At 55.4% G+C, this 22,301-nt stretch overlaps 3 protein-coding genes across 10 annotated transcripts; 1 reads left to right on the forward strand and 2 right to left on the reverse strand.

Annotated features, from left to right (window-relative positions):
- Positions 1–820: 820 nt before the first annotated feature.
- Positions 821–7,184, reverse strand: ISG20L2 (interferon stimulated exonuclease gene 20 like 2). 2 transcript variants are annotated; one of them, XM_075563544.1, is made up of 4 exons: positions 6,852–7,184; positions 5,259–6,103; positions 2,957–3,157; positions 821–1,686 (listed from the first exon to the last, which is right to left on the reverse strand). In XM_075563544.1, exons 2-4 carry the CDS (start codon positions 5,985–5,987, stop codon positions 1,573–1,575), a joined length of 1,044 nt encoding a protein of 347 aa, XP_075419659.1. In that variant the 5' UTR covers positions 5,988–6,103; positions 6,852–7,184; the 3' UTR covers positions 821–1,572. The 2 variants fall into 2 exon arrangements, with proteins under 2 accessions (XP_075419659.1, XP_075419660.1); XM_075563545.1 differs by lacking the exon at positions 6,852–7,184 and adding an exon at positions 6,667–6,806.
- Positions 6,927–17,576, forward strand: METTL25B (methyltransferase like 25B). 4 transcript variants are annotated; one of them, XM_075563531.1, is made up of 9 exons: positions 7,055–7,595; positions 12,498–12,690; positions 14,201–14,325; positions 14,432–14,624; positions 15,078–15,140; positions 15,569–15,712; positions 15,959–16,443; positions 16,790–16,974; positions 17,233–17,576. In XM_075563531.1, exons 2-9 carry the CDS (start codon positions 12,670–12,672, stop codon positions 17,352–17,354), a joined length of 1,338 nt encoding a protein of 445 aa, XP_075419646.1. In that variant the 5' UTR covers positions 7,055–7,595; positions 12,498–12,669; the 3' UTR covers positions 17,355–17,576. The 4 variants fall into 4 exon arrangements, with proteins under 4 accessions (XP_075419643.1, XP_075419640.1, XP_075419646.1 ...); XM_075563528.1 differs by lacking the exon at positions 12,498–12,690 and having other exon boundaries at positions 6,927–7,595; positions 14,438–14,624; XM_075563525.1 differs by lacking the exon at positions 12,498–12,690 and having other exon boundaries at positions 7,052–7,595.
- A 280-nt stretch (positions 17,577–17,856) lies between these two features.
- MRPL24 (mitochondrial ribosomal protein L24) lies at positions 17,857–21,548 on the reverse strand. Of its 4 annotated transcripts, none has more exons than XM_075563549.1 (6): positions 21,424–21,548; positions 19,061–19,279; positions 18,882–18,977; positions 18,600–18,703; positions 18,189–18,319; positions 17,857–18,085 (listed from the first exon to the last, which is right to left on the reverse strand). In XM_075563549.1, exons 2-6 carry the CDS (start codon positions 19,241–19,243, stop codon positions 17,949–17,951), a joined length of 651 nt encoding a protein of 216 aa, XP_075419664.1. In that variant the 5' UTR covers positions 19,244–19,279; positions 21,424–21,548; the 3' UTR covers positions 17,857–17,948. The 4 variants fall into 4 exon arrangements, with proteins under 4 accessions (XP_075419664.1, XP_075419666.1, XP_075419663.1 ...); XM_075563551.1 differs by having other exon boundaries at positions 18,179–18,319; positions 21,340–21,507; XM_075563548.1 differs by having other exon boundaries at positions 21,340–21,500.
- Positions 21,549–22,301: the final 753 nt, after the last annotated feature.

The following is a 22,301-nucleotide window of genomic DNA, read 5'->3' on the forward strand; positions in this document are numbered from 1 at the left end:
ACGTGCCTCCTGTACACAGCCGGAAGTGTGAACGGCCCTGGAAGCCGACCAGCCACCCCACTGGGATGAGTCCTGATGTCTACACGTAACTTGAACTCTCTCCCACAGTGAGCAGGGAGCCTGGACACCAGGCCAGAGCAGTGACTCACCGGCAGCCAGGGTGGTGTCACCGAGCGCCTGCCATCCTCCGCAGTCCCTGATTCATTCTCATTGCACAACCCTGTGTGCGGGTGTTTGTGAGGCATGGGGTGCCACTTTGGGTGTGTGCACCTGTTTGTGGCAGGGACGAGGACAATGCACTGTGGGAAAGCGAGAACTGGCAAGAGAACGTATGCAAATTCTCTACACACTCCTATTTAGGGGTCGGGGAGGCCTTCACATTTGTGGGTTGGAGATGAATTTGTCACATTCTGCTACCTAGTTCTTCCCCAGTGTCCCCCGTAATAATGCCAGGCCCCTGCCTGTTATGTGTGTGTACGGTGTAGCTTGCATGTCCCCGACTATATAAGCCTGTTAAGAGAATGCACTTCCTCTCTCGATCCTGTCATCGTCGGAAGAGGCGAGCACCTGCATGTCTCGTCTGATGTCTCCTTCACTTACCTTCAATTACACTACTGCCCCTTAGGACCCAGGGGAGGATGGGCACATGGGTTACACGTAAAGGCTTGGTTAGTGCTTCTGGAAAGTTCTAGAAGACAAAGACTTCAGCCAGTGCCATCCAGAGACCCCATGGACCCCCTTCCAGGACTACGACCCATATAAGAACCGCGACCAAAGCTACTACACATGACAGTAAAAATGCAACACCACACAATTGCTGTCCTATTGTAAAAATTTATCAAAAGAGTAATTTTCTAGAGGTTTGCTTCAGCAAGGTAAAAGATGACTAAAATACCCTAAAGTACTTTAAACTCATGTTTAACCTCAGAGAGGGGCCTGAACGGACTGAATCCTCAGGAAGAGCTTGCGTTCTTAAACGAGAGGTGGGGGTCCGTGCCGCGCACTAGGTTCTTACCTCTACCGTCTGTAGTCCTAAGGAGAACGCGGCCTCGGCAGGGACGGGCCGTGGAAGCCACGGCGGGAAGAACGGCAGCACGGGACACGGGCCAGGAGGAGACCCTGGGCCGAGTGTGCTGCCTCTGTGCTCTGTATGTGCCACCCAATTAATCCATCATGGACCAGGGCACCTCGGAGGGAGACGGGGCAGTAACTACTCAGGGACAAGAGGCACCAGCTTGCGACATTTGGCCACCCTAGAGATAAGGCAGTTGGGGACATGACATTTCGGTACGGCCTGCCCCTTGAATGTCAAAAGGCTCGACTGGAGCAAAGCACCCTGGGGCCTGTGGTTAGCACCATCTAGGAGGTAAACAGTGTCGGCTGGCGCCTGACATGGCCGGCTCCCACCTGCACAGAACACAGCACCTGAGGTGAGGTTTCAAAGGGTATTAAGTCTGGGGAGCATGCCCAGCCCGCCCAGGGTGTGGAGCCGGCAGAGCCGTGCACTGGTCCGTCGGTCTCTCTGCTGAGGTGCTGCTTCTGCCGCACACATCACTAACGTTCCCGCTGCTCCTAGTCTTTGGGGGGATTCTGGGCCAGGTGCTGTTCCCACTCGACTTCAACCAGCTTATACAGCTCCATGGTGGCCTGGGCGTCTTCCACAGAGGAATGTCCACTTTTTCCAACCTGAACAAGGGACGAAGAAAAAAGGGTAAAGCAAGCAGGCATTCTCCGCTCCCTCCTCTCTCTCTCTCTCTCTCTCACACACACACACACACACACGTTCCTTCTGCAGTTGGTGGGCTGCAGAGCTCGGGCTCTGGCAAGGCCCGGCCCATCATATAATTTTGGTGCTATTACTTCTACCCTTTGACAATTTGTCTATTTTCTGTGGAGATGGACCACAGGTCAAATCCCTGAGTGTCTTTTAGCTGCCTCCTCCCAAGAGTTCTTGGCTTCTGGCTCCTGGAGTCAGAGTCTATAAAGGCTGATGTGGGTCTACAACACGGAAATCCAACACAGTGAAGGAACCCCTTCCCAATAACAGATAAAAAGACAGCAGGACTCCCTCTTTTTTTAAAAAGCCTGAGAGGAATTAGTCACAAGGCAGCCTTCCCCAAGATGGTCTTACTGGACCCGACCCCCCACTCCCACCCCCACCCCCACACTAAAACTGTAGGAATCCCTTCTTTAAATAAGCCTCCCGAACCCCTGGGGCTCAACTTTCAGTCAAACAATAGACTGGGCAATACCATCAGGGGGGTAGGCCCTCCTAGGGTCAGTCAACCAGTGAGAGCAAAAGGTCAGCCTCTGCCCAGGGAAGGGGCTTGGGAAGGGGGTGGGGAGAAGTGGGGGCCAGTGGAGAGGGGAAACGCTGGGAGGGAGGGGGAAGAGGCTGCTAGTGTACAGCCTGAAATCCACATCCCTGTCCCACACCACCAAGAGGATGAGCTGTGGAGGGAAACCTATCTGCTCAGGAAACGTTCCCCTGAAGCCCCGGCCCCCGGCATGCGGGGTCCTCCCCGTTCCCGGTCTCTTGATTGGTCTCGGTGTCCCTTCTGAGTCAAGAAGTTCTTAAGAAGGGAATGACAAGATGATGGAAATTTGCCCACAAACGTTGGGAAGCCAAGCAGGCCATCCTTCCCTGACTGCCACACTGGTCCCTGCCCTCGCCCCACCCCCAATATCCCGATTCCCTCCTTTCTTGCTCAAGGTTGTATATCCGCCTAAGGTTTTTGTCTCCTTCTTTTTCCAAAGTGCCCTTTGGGTTGGCACCTCGTTTAGTACCCAGAAAGCATTGGGCCGTATCGAGCTGGCATCCCTATTCCTGACTCACAGAAGGGGAGAGAAGACTGGGCTCCGGAGCTCTTCCCACCAGAACAGCCCACATGGGTCTCTACACCCAGCCAACTCCGGGGCCAGGCAGCAACGAGGCTGGGACTGGGCAGCTGCTTACCTGAATGTCCCGGTTCAGCAGCTTCTGGGTGAGCCGCTTCAGAGACACGGTGATATTATCTGGGCAGCCGGCCTTCTGGTTGAGGAGGGGGATGTGGGAGGTATCTCTGGTGAGAGCCTTGGGGTGGAAGTACTGCAGGGCTTTGAAGTCATTGTGGATGGCATGCCCCACCACGATCTTCCCTGCGAGTATCTTCAAGATCTGAAGTCGGGGCCAAAGAAAAGGTGGGGGTAGACTCAGCATGTGAAGCTCCCATGTCCTAAAAGCTCATCCTGGAAACTCCCTCATCCCCTCGGTTTTCTCCGGAAACCCATTTCCTGTTCTCCAGGCAAAAGCAGAAAATCTCCAACGTGTGACCCTGACTGGACTCCCAGTGCCACCTGCTCTCTGTTCTCCTGTAAATGTCCACTCCGGTGGCTGAACCATGCCCGAAGTCACACAGCTCTGAAACGTGGCTACCTGGCCACCAGAGGATCTAGCCAGGATCATGACGCCAGCCTTGGACGTGTAATCCCGAGGCACAGATGAGCTCCAGGAAGGACTGGAAGTTCAAAATGATATGCCTAGAAGTATGTATACTGGTATTTCGGGGGCCCGTGCTTTCATCAAATTCTCAAAGGGTTTGTAAGCCACAGGAGAACCACTTAGGGACTGAGTCTCGGAGGGACATGACCAGGATCCCACACTTGCGTTACTCCAACGCCAGCCCCTCTGCTCTAGAGGCCCCTGCTCACCACAGTGTAGTTACTGGCTAGTCAGGCGCCAGGGCCACACTAGACTAGTTCTGAAGCCAAATGTTGTTGTCGTGTTTCAGAAACGGAATGCAGGAATGAGGTGACACTACCCGTGACGGCAGTCGTTCCCACAACTGGGTTCCAAACAGGGTGTGGACAATGGTCACCGTCCTGGAATGAGTGCTGGGCCCCTCAAGGGGCCAGACCCAGCTGGATGCACTCGGCCCAACACCCGGGGCCGAGCACTGTGCAAGTGCTTCATGGCACACACTGAACACAGAGCCATCAACCAGCTATTTCGCTGCCACCAACCACCTAGAGTCCACTGTCCACCACTTACATGTCCTTTAACCTCAGCACATGGCGCACGCTTACGCTGTGCTCCCTACGGGGGAGATTTTCCTTCCAAGCCCTCAAAACTCAGGCCAGTGAACCTCCCTGAGGACTGTGCTGGCTTATTAAGAATTCCTAGAAAACTGTGTCTAGAGATGGCAAAGACTGTGGAGCCTACGTGACAGAAAAGTAGACCAAGGGTGCCCTCTGGAGGCCTTTCAGAGTCAGTAAGCTCCCCAGCCTGCCTGCGTCTGCCCTGTTCATTTGTGATGCTCCCAGTCCCCACAGCAGAGGGCTGCCATCTCTTTCACCACAGGCCACTTGGCCCAGGCACACCAATACACCCGGTTCCTTCAGTCTACTATCCCGCCACCAACTCTTTCCTCAGGCTAGGAAACCTCCAATCCTACAAAACAACCAACCCCCAAACTCACTGCCTCCACACCGAGCCTGACTCAGAGACCCTACAGGGCGGCGAAGAGGAGGCTGTGGGTTTCTAAGAGAGAGCCTGCCTGCCCCTCAGCAGTGCGTCTCCACCTTCCTCATGCCCAGGCCCTTTTGTACAGTGCCTCATTGGGGGGGTGGGGTTGGGGTTTGACGACTTCATCACTGTCATTTTGCTGTTATGAATTGGGTAACCTCTGTGAAAGGGTCGTTCGACCCGCAAAGGGATCACAGCCCCCAGGTTGAGAACTCCTGCCAGAGTGGCTACTGACCTCGCAGTTGGCTGCCCAATGCGTAACCACTTTGCCCCGAGACCGACCCTCTAACTCTATGTGGCATTCCCAAATGGAGCGGCTTTCCCGGCAGCCCTCATCCCCGCTAGGCTCAGATCCATGGCTGGCTGTTGTTTCTCAGTGCAGACTCCCGCATCTCTGCGTCTCTCCATGCAGTTGCCCGGATGAGGAGGGAGTGTAAGAGCCATGGCACTCATGGGGATGGCGCACCATCAGGAAGCATCTCTTTCTGGTGTGGGTGAGGTCACCAAGTCAGCAGTCGTCACATCCGCGGAGAAAAGTCTGCTACACCAGCTAATTCTAACGCCGCTGCCTTTCGCCACATGGCACCCCAACAAAAAGCCTTCTCCATCATCTAATACCCCTTCCCCTTCTCTTACCATCTTCTGCTGCCTTCCCAAGCTGATGGCCTTTACTGAAAAAACAAAACAAAAACGAAGTGCCCTCTGGCCTCACCGGCCTTGCTAACTCAGCTCAAAGCCTAGCTAGGCCCCTTACCTGGCTCTGGGCAATCTTGAAGGGTGTGGCATTCACCATGTGCTGCTTCCGGATCCCACTCCACCTGGTTCGGTAGTCCACGATGCGGCAGGGAGGAAGGATGTATTCATCGTATAGCACGTCGCCATCGTAGTTGACGATGCTGCATCGTGCCAAGGAACTGACATGCCCCTTGGGCCCTGTGCCCACCATCTCACAGTCAACTGCCACCATCTTCCTGGGCTTCTCCTGAGACCCTCCGAACACACTCTCGGGGGCGGTGTGCATGGAGTTCTGTGAGCCGTTCTTTCGGGGGTTCTTCTGGGGCTGCTTTTTCTGGGAGCAAGCTAGGTGGCTCTTCACCTTCGGGAGGGCGCTCTGAAACTCTCCCAGCAAGTCCACTGGAGCCGCAAGGGAGCTGCCCTTTTGTGCAGGGGCAGGGGTCAGCCAAGGCACTCCAGCTTTCTTCTCCAGGGCCGGCTCAGCCCCGCTGCTGGAGGCAGCCGTCTTCCTCCTTTTGGGGGGAGGAAGGGTGCTCCGAGTGTCATCTACCTTCAGAGTCTCCTCTGTCTTTGGAGGGTCTATGTGCAACTTAGGCACCTTGCTGGAGGGCTGCTGCTTCTTATTCAGAATGCCTTTCCGTTCCAAGAGCCGCCGCTTCTTGACAAAGCGCTGGTGCTTGGAATTGCCCTCTGAAGTCTTTTTAGGAGGAGGTTCTCCAAAATCCAGGTTGAGGAGTAAGGTAGACATGGGGACAGTGGGTGCTGGGGGAGCAGTTGGGGCAGAACTTACAGGTGAGAGGAGAATGAGGGACTCATCCTTGGCTGAATCCCGTGGACCAGCATCGGAAGGGTTTGGAGGATAGCCTGGGGAAGAGAGTGATGCGGTTAATTCGGCCCACGGGGGCCTGGAAGAAAGGAGATACCAGAGCTTCCCAAGACACAAGAGAGGTGAGTTAGCCTTCAGAGCTATGCAGGGGAATGACCCTGCAATATGAAGTGATGGCTGGGCTGAGCCTGGAGACCTGGATTCTAGGGAAGCCCGCGCCCCAGGATTCACTGACTACATGGCCTTCGGGAAGTCATTCCCCACCTTTTGGAAGACCTGGCATAGCTTGAACTCTGTCTGGAGAGCCAGATTCCAGAAACCAAACCAAACTCACCGCCACTCAGTCGACCCCAACTTATAGGGATCCTATAGAGCAGGGCAGAACTGCCTCTGTGGATTCCTGCGGGTGCAGAAAGCCTCTTTGCTCTGAGGAGCGGCTGGTGGTTTCGAATTGCTGTCGGCGGTGAGCAGCCCAACGTGACATCCACTCCGCCACCAGGGCAGAGGGAATAATAGGGGAGCTTTGCAAAGTCTCGATGACCTCTCGATTACCCAGCTGTCCCAGAGCAGGCCCCGGGAATAGAGGGACAGACTCGGGTACCTTCCCTTGGGCGCCAGGTGGGAGCTATCTTCACACGGACCTCAGCTAAGTCCTTCCTGCTCCTATCAAAGAACCCTGGACGCCACACGTTCGCAGGCGTGTGGGCGGAAGCCAGGCTCGACGGGAGCACACGCTGACAGTTCCCGCCGCGGAAACCATCCCGAGGGCGCCCGCCGCGAGCATACCTCCTAGATAGGCTCCGCTAAGAGCGGAAGCGTCCGGAGCCGGATGCGGAAATCGGCGCGCATCGCCGAGGCCGGGGACGGCAGGCGCGCGGGTTGGACCGCACCGGGGGCCGGCGCCCGCGCGCCCGCAGCGCCCCGACCTCCGGGAGCGAGGCCAGGGACTCGGAGTGGGTGAGGAGCGGCAGCGGCGGCGGCGGCGGCGGCGGCGTGGGAGGGGGCGGGGGTGGGATGCGCTCCCCGGCCCCTCTGGCCCCGTGGAGGTACAACTCGAAAGTGTAAGGAAGCCCCCACAAACAAGAACTGAGGCGTGCCAGAGAGCCTGGGCTTCCGGGAGGGGAGGAGCGTGTACCGGAAGAGGCGGGATCGCCCGCTTTGGCCCTCCCCTTTCTGGGCGTGGCTAGACACCTCCCCGCCTCTGTGGCGTCATCACGCTGTCGCCGCGCCCACTTGCCTCTGACGCTGACACTGTGACGTCATGGGACGCTTCATTTCTCGGACCGCAGAATGGGAGCTGGCGGAAGGCTGCGCCCGACGCGGGACCCGACGCTCGTGCGGAGCCGAGCCCGGCACGGGGCCTAAATCCACGTGGTAGTGGCCGGGTTCCGTGGCCGCCGTCCACAGCTGGGCCCGGAGATGCCCGGCGTGTCGGCCCGCGGCCTCTCTCCGGAGCAAAGGAGGCAGCTGGCTGTGAAGCTCACCCGCGTCCTGGCCCTCTACCGGTCCATCCTGGATGCCTACATCATCGTGAGCCCACAGGGGTGTGGGTGGGGTGCTCCCGTGTGCTTGCCTAGGTGCCCGCGGCAGGAGGGGCATCTGGAGAGCTGGTCTCGGATCTCGATTTTCTACGAGTCTCGGAAACAAACCTTGTAGCTTGCTTTTAGGGGAAGGTTTACAGAGCAAATTGGTTTCCCATTCAATCGTTCTAACAGGTTGTTGCTCCGCGACATTGATTGTAATCCTCAATACGTCAGCGCTCTCCCGGTTTCCACCCTGGTTTCCCATGCGTGCATCGAGTTTCCTCAGCCCTTCACTGCCCATGCCTCTCTGCTTCCCAGCAAGCGGTGACCCCTCGGCCTCCTCCAGTTCGGTGGAGCACTTCCTCCCGGGTGTGACTGACCATTTATATCCCAGTCTTTGATTTGGCTGTAAGGAGACCTGCTGGTGCAGTTGTTAAGCATTGGGCTGCTAACCACAAGGTCAGCAGTTTAAAACCACCAGGCACTCTGCATGCAGCAAGATGAGGCTTTCTACTCCTGTCACTAGCTGGTCTCTGAAGCCCACAGGGCCAGTTCTGCTCTGTCGGTCGCTCCAAGTTGGAATTGATCCGATAGCAGTGAGTTTGCTGGGTTCTGTTTTGTTTTCTTAAGGAGGCCTGTGGTGCTGTCAGATAGGCTGTGGGCTAACTGCAAGGTTGGCAGTTCAAGCAACCCAGCTGCTCCAAGAGAGAAAGATGAGACTCAGCTCCAGCCCAAATTGACAGCTTTGGAAACTACTCAGTGGCCGTGGGCTTAGTTAGTTATTGTTGGGCTGAAAGATGGAACTGTAGTTCCAAGTTGGAAGGGTACCTGCTGTAGGGAAACAGTCTCAGGGCCTTCCAGCCTCTCTCAGACATCATAAGCCTGGTCTTTTTTAATGAACTGGAGTTTTATTCTGCATTTTGCCCCATTTCTAACCAAGACCTTCTGTTGTGGTGCTGGGTAGCGCATTGGTGTGGTAGCTGGGCATTGTGTAGTTCTGGTCTCAGGCCAGAGGAGGCTGTGGTTCATTGGGTCAGTAGTATTCTGAAAGAAACCCAAAGCTCAAGGAAGTAATTAGTCCAGAGAACTTAGGACCCATTGGGGGGAAAACTAATAGTATCTTTGATGACCACTTGGAACTTTTAAAACCCCAGACACTGCTCACCCCAGAGTTGTAAAACCTTATTTCCATGAACCGTGTTAGGCCACATGAGCTGAGACTGTTGTCCTTGGCCTTCACGCCCGGTTGCTCGGTCCTGCAAGTAGTTTGATTACCTCTAAGGCGTTTCCATAACTCTGCCCCTACATGTTCTCTGATACAAAGAGGGGGAATTAAAAGAGAATGGTATTTTTTCACAAACATTTTGAACCTCCTTTCTTAGATAGGAATGTGTAGATGTAGATATGAAAGCGTGAAAAAGAGGAAGGCCCTGAACAAGATGGATGGATACAGTGGCTGCAACAATGGGCTCACGCTTAGGAACAGTTGTGAGGATGGTGCCGGAGCGGCAGTGCTTTCTTCTGTGGTGCATTGGGTCGCTCTGGGTTGGAACTGACTTGATGGCACCTCACAGCAACATATGTGAACATGTGTGCAGCACATACAAACATGCATGTAGAAATATCCACAACCGAACCCGTATGTGCATGTGAGCATGCGTCTGCACAACCTCCCACACCTGTGTAGCAGACATGCCACCTCTGTATCCACTCACCCGTGTGATTGCGGTCGCAGGTTACGGGAGCGTGTGCCGGGGTGTTCAGTGTGTTCCCCTTTGTGCACACATCTCAGTGTCTTCCTTTGCCTTCGTCACATTTGCTGCCTTTCCCCACGTCGCGTGTTGCTTTCTCTTTCACCGGAATTCTCATAGGTCCGCTGCCCGTTTTGCGATTCTCCTTTGCTCCCCTCCCATCCCCGGTCGGTAACCTCCGAAGAACACTTGTCTCAGTGTGTGAAGCTGTTCATCAGAAGGTCCTCCAGACTCATCAGGTTGTGAGGTTATTTCACAGCGCCCTCGTGTCATCTTCATCAGGGTGCTGTATGTTTACCCTCTCCTCCGCTGACGGGCATCCAGGTTGCTGACATCTCTTTCCTCTTAGGAAGACTGCTGCGTTGCACATGGGTGTACGTATGTCCACTCGTGTCACCACGGCTCTTCTGTCTCTAGGACATGTGTATACCCGGGGCGGGATTGCTGGATCACATGGCATTTCTATTTCTAGCTTTTAAGACAGCACCGTGCCATTTTTCGCCACGATTTCCCCATTTTCTCATCCCCATCAGCGGTGTGTGAGTTCCAAGCTCCCAGAACCTTCCTTTACTGATGTGTGTCACCCTTGCTGCATGGTGCTGGCATCTCGTTGCTCTCACTGGCAGCTCGCCGTGGGAATGTCTCTTCATGTCTCCGTTAGCACCTGAATGTCTTCTGGGATCAAGTGCATGTTCGTGTCCTGTGCTCAGTTTTCAGCTGGGTTGCTTGCCCGTGTTGCTGAGGGGTTGGCGTTTTCTGTACATTTTTGTGATTCGTCCCCTGCTGTTGCCAGCATGGTTTCCCGGTCTGTAAGGCCCCTCCTCACTCTTTTCGTGAAATCTTTCGCTGAGCTGGAGTGTGTAATGTTCAGGAGGGCCCATTTACCGAGTCTGTCCTGAGCTGTTGGTGCATTTTCAGTTACACTTGGTTGTGTGCGTTGTTAGCTGCTGCACTGGATCGTCTTTCTGCCATGAAGGTGGGAGCCTGGCTTTGTCGCCTTGCCGTCTTCCAGGGACTGTGTGGTTTGGGTTTGGCGTCTGGGTTTCCTGTGCATTTGGAGTTCCTTTTGTTTATGGCCCGAGGGCCAGCCCTGGCTCCTGTCTCACTTCTCTGCACAAGGATGTCCGTCGTTGCCAGCAGCATTTGTTAAAGAATCAGAGCTGCAACCTTTTGTCTGTATGTGAAGATGTTATCACCGTGGGAGGGGGAGGGTTGTCTCCCCCCATTTCCCCACCCCCCCACAGTATGTCTAATACCTGGGATTTTCAAACCTTCCCAGATCCAAGATAATAAAGTGCAAGATGGGAGCCAGGCGGCAGCCGTGCTGAACCCCTCTAGAGGGTCGTGCGAGGGTGTTCCCTCCCCCAAACGTGTCTGAATCAGTGGTCGTAGCAGGTCCCGGGTAGTTTTCCGTGACCATATAGTGGTTGGTGCTCGGGGTTGGGGTGCAGTGGACAGTGCTGACTTTGGGGCCCCACCCCCCCGCTGGTCCCGCTCGGGGCATTTTGATTCGTTGTATACCTAGGCCCCTGTCCTCGGCTGTGAAAGGGATGTCAGCTGTTGAATGGATAGCGCTCCCGAAGATCACTTTGAAGAATCAACGAGATCATGGGTAACGGTTATTACACCCCCCAAATCCAGACAGCATCCTTGACTCGGCGTCCCTTCACTGGTCCACGACCCAGGCCTTCAGCGGGTCTTATTAGCTCTACCTCCTGAATAGATAACAAATGGACCCACTTCTCTCCATCGCCGCTGCTTCTGCCCCGGCCCAAACCCCCACCAGTTCTTCCCTGGCCTACTTCCACCAGCTTCCTGGCTGCTCTGGGCTTAGCGCTCCACCAGTAATTACCAGACAGATGGAGCGGCCTAAACACTAGCTCATAGAGCCCTGCGTGATCTAGCCTCTGCCGCCCCTCACCCGCCACACGCCGCACCTGCCCTGGTCTAGTGGCCTTTCACAAGCACGGCTGGCCCGGGGCCTTGGTCCTGCCTGCTCTACCGGAGTACTCATCCACAGCAAGGCCAAGGGCGGGATGCTGAAGGGGGCTTCAAATCCCAGCACTAGCTTTTCTGTTAACTCATTCCTGTGCCTGCTTCCTCTCATCTGGAACATGGGTGAGAGGGTCGCTGTGATGGCAGGAAGACTGTATTGGGTGCTTTTCTGGTCTTGTTTTGAGGATTGAAAATGCACGTCACACAGAGAGGGCTGCGGGGCTGGCCCCAATCCCAGCTACACGGACCCCCCTCCCCAGGAGAATGCACTACAGAGGGCAGCACTGAAGCTGCCGCTCGGGGAGAGGCGCGGGTCTGCTCAGAACACAGGGGAGAGAGAGTGGACCTCACCCTGGTCCACCAAGGCCCGAGGATGATATTCCTGCTCAGAGCAGCCATTGCACAGAGAGGACCAGGAGGGCCTGCCCCACCACGAGACACGGTGTCCCCTCACTGACCCATAGCACTGTGGGAACAACGCTGGAGACACAGTGCGGGAATTGTGCCTGGTCTGACACCCCCACCCCCACTGGGGCTAAATACGATGGGCGTGCAGCATAGCAGCAGGGGGAGCAAAGCACTGAAGTCCCTGAGTACCACCCAAAATTTACATTGGAGGCAGGGCTTGCCACTTCATCAGACCTGATCGGAAAACATTCATAACGGTCAACAGGCAGACCTGGAACTATAGAGGCTTTTTTTAAATGTCTTACCTATACAAGATAGTCGGGATTAACAATTCCAAGGGGAAAACAGTGGGACCAATGCGAGAAGGGGAGGTAGGGGAAGAGAAGGGCGGAGCCAACAAACCTAGGGACAAGGGGACAAGTGATCTAAAATCCATGGTGAGGAGGGCGTAGAATGCCTGGTGGGGTTTGATCAAGTACAATGTAGCTGAGGAATTACTGAGAGCTGAATGAAGGTCACACATGACAGTGGGACAAGAGGAAAGGAAATAGAAGAGACAAAGGACATTTACAGAGGTATAAATACAGGCATGCACATATGTAAATGTATGTAACAATAGGGACATAGACCTGTGTACGTATACGTTAAGTATTAAGGTGGCAGACAAATATTGGGCCTGTACTCAAGTACACCCTGAATCTAAAAACACTTTGTTCTAATAACCTGGCCTTCTGTGATGCTTACCTTCCCGACAGGATCACTGAAGACAAAATGGGTACATAAGCAAATGTGGTGAAGAAAGCTGATGGTGCCCGACTATTCAAAGATAAAGCATCTGGGGTCTTAAAGGCTTGAAATTAAACAAGCGGCCATCTAATAGGGAAGCAACAAAGCCCACATAGAAGAAGCACACCAGCCTGTGTGATCATGAGGTGCCAACAGGATCAGGTATCAGGCATCAGAAGACCCAAAACCATCATACTGATGTGAATGAGGGGAGGGCAGAGTGGAGACTCAAAGCCCATCTGTACACAATTGGACATCCCCTCACAGAAGGGTCACAAGGAAGGGACGAGACAGCCAGGGTGCAGTATAGCACGGATGAAACACACAACTTTCCTCTAGCTCTTTAATGCGTCCCCCCCCCCCCCCTCCTACCCCATCCTGACTCTAGTTCTACATTGCAAATCCAACTAGACCAGAGCATGTATACTGGTACAGATAAGAACTCTGGACACACAGACTCCAGGACAGATAACCTCTCAGGAACAGTAATAGGAGTAAGGATACCATGAGCGTAAGGGGAAGGTGGGGGGGAGAAAGGAGGGACCAATCACAATGATCGACGTGTAACTCCACCTACCCACCCAGGGTGACACCAAACAGAAGGGAGAAGAGCGGATGGTGTGAGATGTAAAAATAATGGTAATTCATAATTTATCAAGCACGGGAGGGAAAAATGAGCTGATACCAAGTTTCAAGTAGAAAGAATTTTTTGAAAAGGATGATGGCAACATACGTACAAATGTGCGTGACACAATGGATGTATGGATTGCTTTAAAAGCTGTAAGAGCCCCCAATAAAATGATTATAACTTAAAAAAAAAGAAAATGCATGTCGCCTGGTTAGCCCAGTGCCTGACATATTAAAATATCACAGAAATGTTTGCTAATACCTGTTTTCTGGACATGCCTGATTCCTGCTCATCATTCTCCTACCTCCTTTCATCACTTTACCTAAAATAATACTCTTCTGCCCTTCCCCATTACATTGCGATTCATTCATGTTTCCAAGTTTCTGGATTGATGCTATCTCTGTAACGTCAGCTCGGCCAGGGAGGATCTGGTGTCTGGCTCACTGGTCTAGCCTCCTCTTGGTACGTCATCCCTCAAGACGCAAGCACAAACTCCCCGCCGTGGAGTTGACTCCTGCTCTCAGTGAGCCTGCCCTTCAGAGTGCAACAGGCCCAGTGGTTTCCAAGATGGACTCTTTACCAGACCAGACAGCCTAATCGTTTCCCCCCCGGGAGCAGCTGGTGGGTTCGAACCTCTGACCTTTAGGTTAGCAGCCCAACATGTAACCCAGTAGGCCAGGAGCGGGGCTCTGGGTAATCCCAGCTCCAGCACTCTGCTGAGTGAAGGGACAACCGGCATCCCAAGGGCTGTGCACACAGAAGGGTGGGCTTCGCCATGGTAACCCACCGGTGTTAATGACTCCAGTCAGTGCCGAGAACAAAGCCAACCTTGCCTTTAAGAAGTTGGGTCGAGTGGAGAGGGAGACACATCGGGGAGGAAAGGGGGTTGCTAAAAGGAGAGGTGAGCCCAGGATGCTGCCTGGTCAGCCACCGAGGGAGACTGAGCAAGGGTGACTTGGACGAGGAGGGTGCTTACAGGCCTGTGGCAGCACGGCAGGATGGGGGGGGGGTAGTGCCCTGAGTGCCTCTCCCCCTCTCCCGCAGGAGTTTTTCACGGATAACCTGTGGGGCACACTCCCTGGCTCATGGCAGGAGGCCCTGGATAGACTGAGCCCGCCCCAGCTGGCCACGCTGCTCCTGGGCATGCCTGCAGAAGGGGAAGTGGTCAGGTAGGGGCCAGAGGGCTCAGCAGGGTTTCCTGGGCCCTCCGGGTTGTTAACTGGTGCCCCAAGGATCTGATAGGACTTCATCAGAGGCCTGGCTGGCCTATCTCAGGTACAGGTCGGTGTGGCCACTCACTCTGCTGGCCCTGAAGGCCACAGCCTGTGCCCTGGCTTTTACCCGGACACCTGGCTTCCAGACTCCTTCCGAGTTCCTGGAGAACCCCAGCCAGAGCTCCCGACTGACACCTCTGTTCCGGAAACACGTCAGGCCCAAGAAGCAGCATGAGATCCGGAGGCTGGGAGAGGTGAGGAAACATCTGGGGTGGGGGAGCAGGGGGGCGCCGGGGACCCCTTAGAGGCTGTAAGTCCGCAGTGTACATGCAAGAGTGCCCCTGCCCTCACATGAAGGACCAAAGGCCCCGCTCGGCAGACTAACTGCTAATCGAGTCTCGGTGCCAGTATTGTCTCTTCATCTTGCTGGGTCGGTGGGTGGAAACCCCTGCCTCACTCTCCTCACGTCTCCTCCCTGCTCTGTGGGGGGAGGTCAAGCAGCCCCACGGGGAGCAGGACACCTGCGGCCTGAACTGCAGCACCACCCACCCTCCCCCCATGGTTTCCATATTGTATACACATACCCCTCCCCAGAGGCTCCCTCTCCACCCTCTTCCAGTCCTCATCCCTCCACCCCCACATTCTGGGTGTTTGTCCCAGGAGTCGGGGGACAATGGCCCAAAGATCTCTGCTCCCTCCTCTTTCAGTTGGTGAAGAAGCTGAGTGACCTCACAGGCTGCACCCAGGTTGTGGACGTGGGCTCGGGCCAGGTGAGCCAGGGCCCTCGCGTACCGTTGGCTTGAGTCAGAGAGAACAGTTGGGGGAGCGAGATGGCAGGCCCCAGGAGGGCCAGGTGTTGAGAGGTTGGGACCACGTCGGGCAGAATGTAAACTTTCTATGGGGCTCGGCGTAGCAGCTTTGCATTGAGTTTGCTAGCCACAAGGTTAGCAGTTTGAAAACACCAGCCTCTCCTTGGGAGAAAGACGAGGCTTTCCACTCCCGTAAAGTCCGTTGCAGAGACCTACAGGGCGGGCCTACCTTGTCCCATGGGGGGTGCTAGGAGTCAGAATTGACTCAAAGGCAGTGAGCTTGGTATTTTTTTGAGTGGGGTCTGGGACGCAAGCGTGTGTGCAGGCCACTGCTCAGGAAGTCGATCTGCTGACCGGCAGTGTGTCTGTCCCTGCCCCCATGACTCCAGGGTCATCTCTCCCGCTTCATGTCTCTGGGGCTGGGGCTGTCGGTGAAAAGCATCGAGGGGGACCAGAGACTGGTGGAGAGAGCCCGGCGCCTGGACCAGGAGCTCATGCAGGCCTTGGAGAAGCAGCAGAGGCGGGCCCCACAGGTGTGCTCCCAGGCCGCAGCCAGGACTGCAGGAGCAGGGCCTGCTGGGCGGGCGTCTCGCCGCCTGATGGCAAGGCCTTTATTTCTGTTGTCCCTTCTCCATAAGCCTCACCCCATCTCGGAGGCACTTTCCAGGTTACAGAGTAACCTCCACGGCTTGGTGAAGCCACCACGGGGTGGATTCTCTCTTTGGGAAGGAACGTAGGCGCAATTTCCCACGTGCCCGTGTCCTTTCCTGCCTCCACAGATGGTCCACGCTGGCCCTTGCCACCCCCCCCACCACGTGGTTAGGTGGGTAGCCCCCACTGCTCTGTGTGAGGAGCTGCTGCTGCCCCTGGAACCCCCACCTCCAGGAGGGGCCCGCCTGCTGCTGACAGGCCTCCACGCCTGTGGGGATCTGAGCGTGGCCCTGCTGCGGCACTTCTGCCACTGCCCCCACGTGGCAGCCCTGGCCTCCGTGGGCTGCTGCTACATGAAGCTGAGTGACCCAGGCGGCTACCCCCTGAGCCACTGGGTGGCCGGGCTGCCTGGCTGCGAACTGCCCTACAGGTTGCGGGAGGGGGCCTGCCACGCCCTGGAGGAGTATGCCGAGCGCCTCCAGAAGGCAGGCCCAGGCCTCCGCACCCACTGCTACCGGGCGGCACTGGAGACCGTCATCCGGGGCGCCCAGCCCGAGCTGCGTCGGCCAGGCGTGCAGGGGATCCCCAGGGCCCACGAGCTCAAGATTGAAGAGTAAGGTTCAGGGAGACAGCGCGCGCGCGTGCGTGCGTGCGTGCGTGCGTGCGTGTGTGTGTGTGTGTTTGGGGTGGGGGATGGGGTGGCAGATCACCAGCTTAAGGTCAAGGGCTCTCAGCTGTAGGACTAGGAGGCTCCTCAAAGTGGTGCTGGCACTCCTTGGTCAGAAGACTCTTATCAAAGTTACACACGTGCCTCTGGCATCTAACAGAATTGGCTGGAAGGAACTTCCTGGATCATTCACAGCCAGGGACACTTATTTAAAAATCTGCAGCTAATTAAACAAAACTGGAGGGGGGTACCCTTCAACTCACCCGCGTGCCACCCATGGCTGGTTCTGCAGGTACGTGCAGTGGGGGCTGCGGCGAGTGGGCCTGGACCCCCAGCTGCCCCTGAACATGGCTGCCCTTCAGGCCCACCAGGCCCAGGAGCACCGGGTGGTGGCCTTCTTCAGCCTGGCCCTGCTGCTGGCCCCCCTGGTGGAGACGCTGATTCTGCTGGACCGGCTACTGTACCTCCAGGAGCAGGGTGAGCAAGGCCTCCACGGGCAGGTTCCTTATTCTGTGACCCTGCAGCACTGCCAGTGCCAAGGGAGGGGGGTGCTTTTAAGAAAGTTCGGCATTGGCCTCAGTCGCCAGCCAGCCTCCCAGGCTGAGACCCTGCAGCGAGAGCACCCAGGAGATTCGCCTTTCCAGAGATCAGTCTTCCTGAGCCCATGCCCTGGGGAAGAGGGGGCCAAGGGCTGCACTGGGAAGTGGCTTCTGACCAGTCCTGCCTTTCTCCCAGGCTTCCATGCGGAGCTCCTGCCTCTCTTCAGCCCTGAACTCTCTCCCAGAAACCTAGTCCTGGTGGCCACCAAGACACCCCTGGGGCAGGCCTTCTCCGCCCTGGAGGCTGAAGACAGCTAACAAAGCCCAGCAAGGAAGGACACTCCTCCCGACCTTCTGAAGCCCCCCAGTGGCAGGGGGGTGGGGCCTGCCCACGCCACACCACCTCACCCAGAGAACCAGCACTCTCATCCTCCCTGGGAAGTTGGTCCCCACAGGGTTTGTTTTCCACCCTCTCTTCCCTCTGTGCGCTAGAGTATATATTGTGTAAGGATTTATTTTTAATTTATTAAAAAATTGAAATCTTTATTCCTCTCCCATTTCTGTGTGTTTTGAAAAGAACAGGGAACCTCCCTCCTGAGGTCCGGCGGAGGCTGACAGTGAAGCCCAGCCTCGGGCCTCCCTGGTGGGGCTTTGAGGCGGTGCCTCCCTTTACTCTGACCTCTCCACAAAGGGAACCCCTTCTGAAGGCTGCCTGGCTTCCATCCAGTCTGCCACAGTAGATGCTTCCATCAAACCCCAGACTCGGGGTACCCTAGGGGTGGGGTGCCAGTCTACCAGAAGACAGCAGTGCACACCGGCCGAGGGTGACTCAGCTCTTTATTGGTGTCTGGAGAAGAGGTGGTCCCAGACTCCATGTGAAGCCAGAAGCAGGGGAGGAGCTCCTGCCCTGGCTCAATACCAGTAGACTTTCTTGTGTTTCCGGGTCTCCTGGATCCCCATTGCCTCCATCACCTCCTCCTCCAGGGTCTTCAGACGGGGCACATAGGTTCTTTCAAGAGCATCTTCCACTGATGTGTCTTTGGGGCCATCTATTGGGCCAGAGGAAAAGGGGTGGGTATAAGGACTTCCCAGCTACAGTCTCTTCCCTCCCACCGCCCCCCCCCCATTTTCCTGTCCCTCACCCAGCCTCACCAATCCATGTTTCCGGGACAATGCCATCAGCTCTGGGGAAATCTGGTTTGGGGATGATTCTTCCTGATCTCGTGGAGACCCGTACTCGCTCGCCTGCCTCCGTGAACCTCCACTCTATCTCCGTGGGTTTCCTGGGGGACAGGAGCGGCAGGCTTGCCCTGGGAGCCAGTCCCCTAAGGCATCCCTCCGAGGTAGCAGTCAGTGGTTGGAAACAACACGGGCACCGCTTTGCTTGTTACCCACAGGAAGATCTTGCCCACCAGAGCCCCTTCCAATTTCCAGAGCACCAACTGATACCAAGCTGGGCTCTGCTCTATACCTCCTGACCCCGCTTCCTTTGGAGAGCCCGGCTGTGCTCACACCCTGGGTGACTCAGGACAGGACACCCTCACCAGAGCCCCATTTGCTTGCCTGTCCACAGGATCCACAAGTGTGACCTGGCGGTGAAGTAGGGGGGCTTCACTAGGAACCATAGTTCCCCGGTAGTGCTCCGTCTTCCCGATATAGCGGTAGTGCTGTTCAAGAGAGAGGGATGCCCAGAAACTAAGGCCTTCGAAGGGGCTTCCCACTACAGCTCAGAGTTTAAGTCCACGTGGAAAAGCAGCAGCGTTCAGCCTCCCACCTGCCTGCACTTCCTACTGGAGAGGGGCAGGCAGGGCGTCCTGACCACCCCCACCCTTCCCCTTCTCTCACCGTGTTCAGCCCCTCCAGGACAACCCAGTTTCGCTCTCGGATAACTTGAACCACTTTGCCCTGTTTCCCAGCATCCTTCCCTTCTAAGATCTGCACCTGTGGGAGACAAGAGTCAGGGTGGGGGGGCCAACTGTCCAGGAGCAACCCCACCCTTCTACCGCCTGTCTTGAGGCTCTTACCACGTCCCCACAGAACAGGTGCCAGTCTTCATCAGAGACAGGTTCCACAGCCACTGGGCGCCGCCGGGTCCCTGGAGGGTTCTTCTTCTTGTCTGCTATGGAGCCTGGTCGGCTCATCCCATAGCGGTAGTTGGGAGGCAGTGTGACTTTGGATGCCATGGCTACCAGGGCTGAGAGACGCATGACTGGAGCTGCCAGAGACCCTGTGCTAATTGACGCCTGACGACAAACCAGTGGAGATAGTGTTCTTAAGAAGAAGAAAGCCTAACTTCCAAGTTTAAACGCGCTGCTGCGGCATAAAGAACAAGGGCTGAGGCTCAAGTGACCTGGCCTCTAACCCCTTGCTTTGCTGTGAGACGCTAGGAACTCAACTTCTGAGCTTCAGTTCCACCATTCATAAGGCTTAACAGGATGGTTGGTGTCATTTAAATTACTTACAAAACAATCCAACCACCGCTACCAAGACAAGGTCAACTCAGTGACCCTATAGGACGGGGCAGAACTGCCTCTCTCTAGTTTCTGAGGTCATGCCTCTATGGGACTAGAAAGTCTTTCTCCCTGGGAACTACTCTACCAATGGTTTCGAACTGCCAACCTTTGGGATCACAGCCCAACGCATAACTACTATGCCACAAGGGCTCCTTAGAACTACAAAGTCAAAAGCAAACTCACTGCCATCAGGCCATCAGTGGATGCCAACTCAGCAGAGGTCCTCAAACTTTTTAAATGGGGCCAGTTCACTGTCCCTCAGACTTACTGGAGGGCTGGAGTATCGTTTAAAAAAAAAAAAACCCCTATGATTTTGAGAATGATGAGGGCAACAAATGTGTAAGTATGCTTTACACAATTGATGTATGTATGGATTGTGATGAGTTGTATGAGCCCCAATGAAATTATTTTTAAAAACTATGAATAAATTCCTATGCACACTGCACATATCTTATTTTGAAGTAAAAAAAATAAATGGGCAGTCAGCATGTAATAAATAAATAAATAAATAAATAAATGGGCAAAAACACCCGGTGGGCCGGATAAATGTCCTCAGCAGGCCTCATGTGGCCTGTGGGCAGTAGTTTGAGGACCCCTGCTATAGGTTAATATAGAACTTCCTCTGTGAATTTCTGAGGTTACAATTGTTAACAGAAGTAGAGAGTCCCCCCACCCCCCCCCAAAAAAAGTAGAGTCCCTTCTTTCTCCCAAGGAGTGACTGGTGGGTCTGAACTGTTGACCCTGTGGATCCCAGCCCAAGTATTGCTTTTGGGGAGAACTATTTGGGAGGGCTGTTTTTTTCCCACCACGCTTGCAATTTCTAACCATGCATGTTTAAAAAAAAAATTTATCTGGATAGTGAGATACATCTTGGCTCAAATATATACAATGTAACTATCAAAGCTGGTAGTAAGATGGGAACCTGTCAGAGAAAAAATTTCCCCACTAAAACAAGCATAGAAAAGGAGGAAGACTGCACGCACCGTGAAAGGCAGAAAAGCTGGGAAAAACAAAGCCGTCCCACAGCGTTCCAGCACTTACAGGTTTCAGGTATATTGCATAAGGGATCTGAGGGCTTAGGCATTGGGCTGTTAACTGCAAGGTCAGCAGTTCGAAACCACCAGCAGCTCTGAGGGAGAAAGATGAGGCTCTCTACTCCAGTAGTTATCTTATCGTCTCACAAACCACAGAGGGTGACCATGGACATCCATTCGATGGCAGTGAGTTTATTGGTACATGTGTACGCATTTCTGTGTTCTCGTGCTATCTTGAATCCATGCTAGCTGACTACAAGCCTGAGTTTGGAGACCATCGCGCTGTGGCCAGCCCAGCGCCGGGAACGCCACTATCACAGGCATCTGGTTTGCACAGCAGCCGGGGAGAGGTTGTCAAGTGCAGGCACTGATGGAAAGCGGCTTACAGTCAGGTAACCACCGCTCCGGGAGCAGAAGGGGCCTGTGGCTTGATAAAGCTGCGCACATCTTAAGGACCAAGGCTCCTCGTGACTGCTGCCTGAGTGCCTTGAGCTCAGCCTCTGCAGGTCTCAGGCTGCGGAGCGGGTATTACAGAAGCCAGCCAGAGCAGAGCAGTTTGCATATCCCCTAGAACTCCGGGGTCTTTGGCTCCGCACCGGGCTTTCGCGGCCTGCTGCAAAGGCGCCCGGCACGGCAGTGGGAGGGGTCGTGGGTGGCCCCTCGGCCCCCGGTCCCTAGAGCGGCCCACAACAGCCCCATCCTGGCGCAGATCCCGATCCCGGGCACCGCCAGACCCCAGCCGTCTTCAGCACGCACCCGTTCCAAGCTTCCGGTACACGGATACCCCAGGAAAAGGACCGAGCCGCAACCAGAGAAAAGAAAGGCCCTTCGGGTACTCGCCTCGGAGCCGAGCCCCCAGGGGCAACACCTTGGGGCCGCGTGACCCTCACCTCCCTGTGCTGCTGCGCTGCGTGGGGCCGAGCTCGACGTGCCCGAGCGCGTGGGACCCAGCCACGCCCACCCAGCCCCTGCGCCTCTGGGAAATGTAGGCCGGTTGCAGAGGGGAAGCCAACCGGAAGTCTATAGCTTCTCTGTATTATGGGAGTTGTAGTCCACCGCTACGAACCCCGCCGGAAACAGGAAATCTAGAAGTAGTGGGAATTCAAAGAAGCGTTGTCACTCCATGAAGCACGTCGGGAATTGAAGGCTGACACCAGGTGCACCCCTGCGCGTGCGCAACGCAAAGGCGACTGGGTATTGTAGTCTCTAGAGACGGGAGCTCCATTTTCTAGGTGGTTGCGATTTCTTGAAAGGCAGCAAAGGGCCTCCTTCCTCCCTTCCCACCGAGCCTGCAGCTCTCGCGCCCTTCCCTGTGAGGGGGGCGAAGTGAATACTATCAGAGTACTACTAGAAGCAGTGGAACGAACCCCTTCTATGTGAACCGGTCACAAAATGTCAGTTTGGAAGGAACCCTAGGGATTAGCTAATTACCCATGTAAGGGCTGAGAAGGCTGGAGGCTGAAAAGGAGAAAACGTGTCTCAGATCAGCAGCACTGAGCGGCCCTGGGTACCCCTCGGCCTGCCCAGGGGTCCAACCGGTTCTTAGCAGCACGGCTGCCTCTCCCGTGGTGGGTACTGCCACCCGCCCACACACCACGCCTGGCTACTTGTATAGTGGGTACTTGTTGGACTAAAAGGTCAGTGGTTTGAACCCACCAGCCCCCCCGCTCCGTGGGGGCAGAGGACAGCAGTCCGCTTCTGCACGAGATTTACAGCAG

This window comes from Tenrec ecaudatus, chromosome 1 (assembly GCF_050624435.1).
Source record: "Tenrec ecaudatus isolate mTenEca1 chromosome 1, mTenEca1.hap1, whole genome shotgun sequence".
In the NCBI taxonomy this organism is placed as follows: Eukaryota; Metazoa; Chordata; class Mammalia; order Afrosoricida; family Tenrecidae; genus Tenrec; species Tenrec ecaudatus.

Coding starts and splice junctions, on each gene's coding strand:
- METTL25B (XM_075563525.1), top strand. CDS start 7,485: ATGCCCGGCGTGTCGGCCCGCGGCCTCTCTCCGGAGCAAAGGAGGCAG. Junction 15,713..15,958: donor AGCAGAGGCGGGCCCCACAG/GTGTGCTCCCAG, acceptor CTGCCTCCACAG/ATGGTCCACGCTGGCCCTTG. Junction 16,975..17,232: donor ACTGTACCTCCAGGAGCAGG/GTGAGCAAGGCC, acceptor CCTTTCTCCCAG/GCTTCCATGCGGAGCTCCTG.
- ISG20L2 (XM_075563544.1), bottom strand. CDS start 5,987: ATGTCTACCTTACTCCTCAACCTGGATTTTGGAGAACCTCCTCCTAAA. Junction 3,158..5,258: donor TCAAGATTGCCCAGAGCCAG/GTAAGGGGCCTA, acceptor CCCCGACTTCAG/ATCTTGAAGATACTCGCAGG. Junction 1,687..2,956: donor TGCTGAACCGGGACATTCAG/GTAAGCAGCTGC, acceptor TCCCTTGTTCAG/GTTGGAAAAAGTGGACATTC.
- MRPL24 (XM_075563549.1), bottom strand. CDS start 19,243: ATGCGTCTCTCAGCCCTGGTAGCCATGGCATCCAAAGTCACACTGCCT. Junction 18,320..18,599: donor CTTGTGGATCCTGTGGACAG/GCAAGCAAATGG, acceptor CCTGTCCCCCAG/GAAACCCACGGAGATAGAGT. Junction 18,086..18,188: donor TGTCCCGGAAACATGGATTG/GTGAGGCTGGGT, acceptor CTGGCCCAATAG/ATGGCCCCAAAGACACATCA.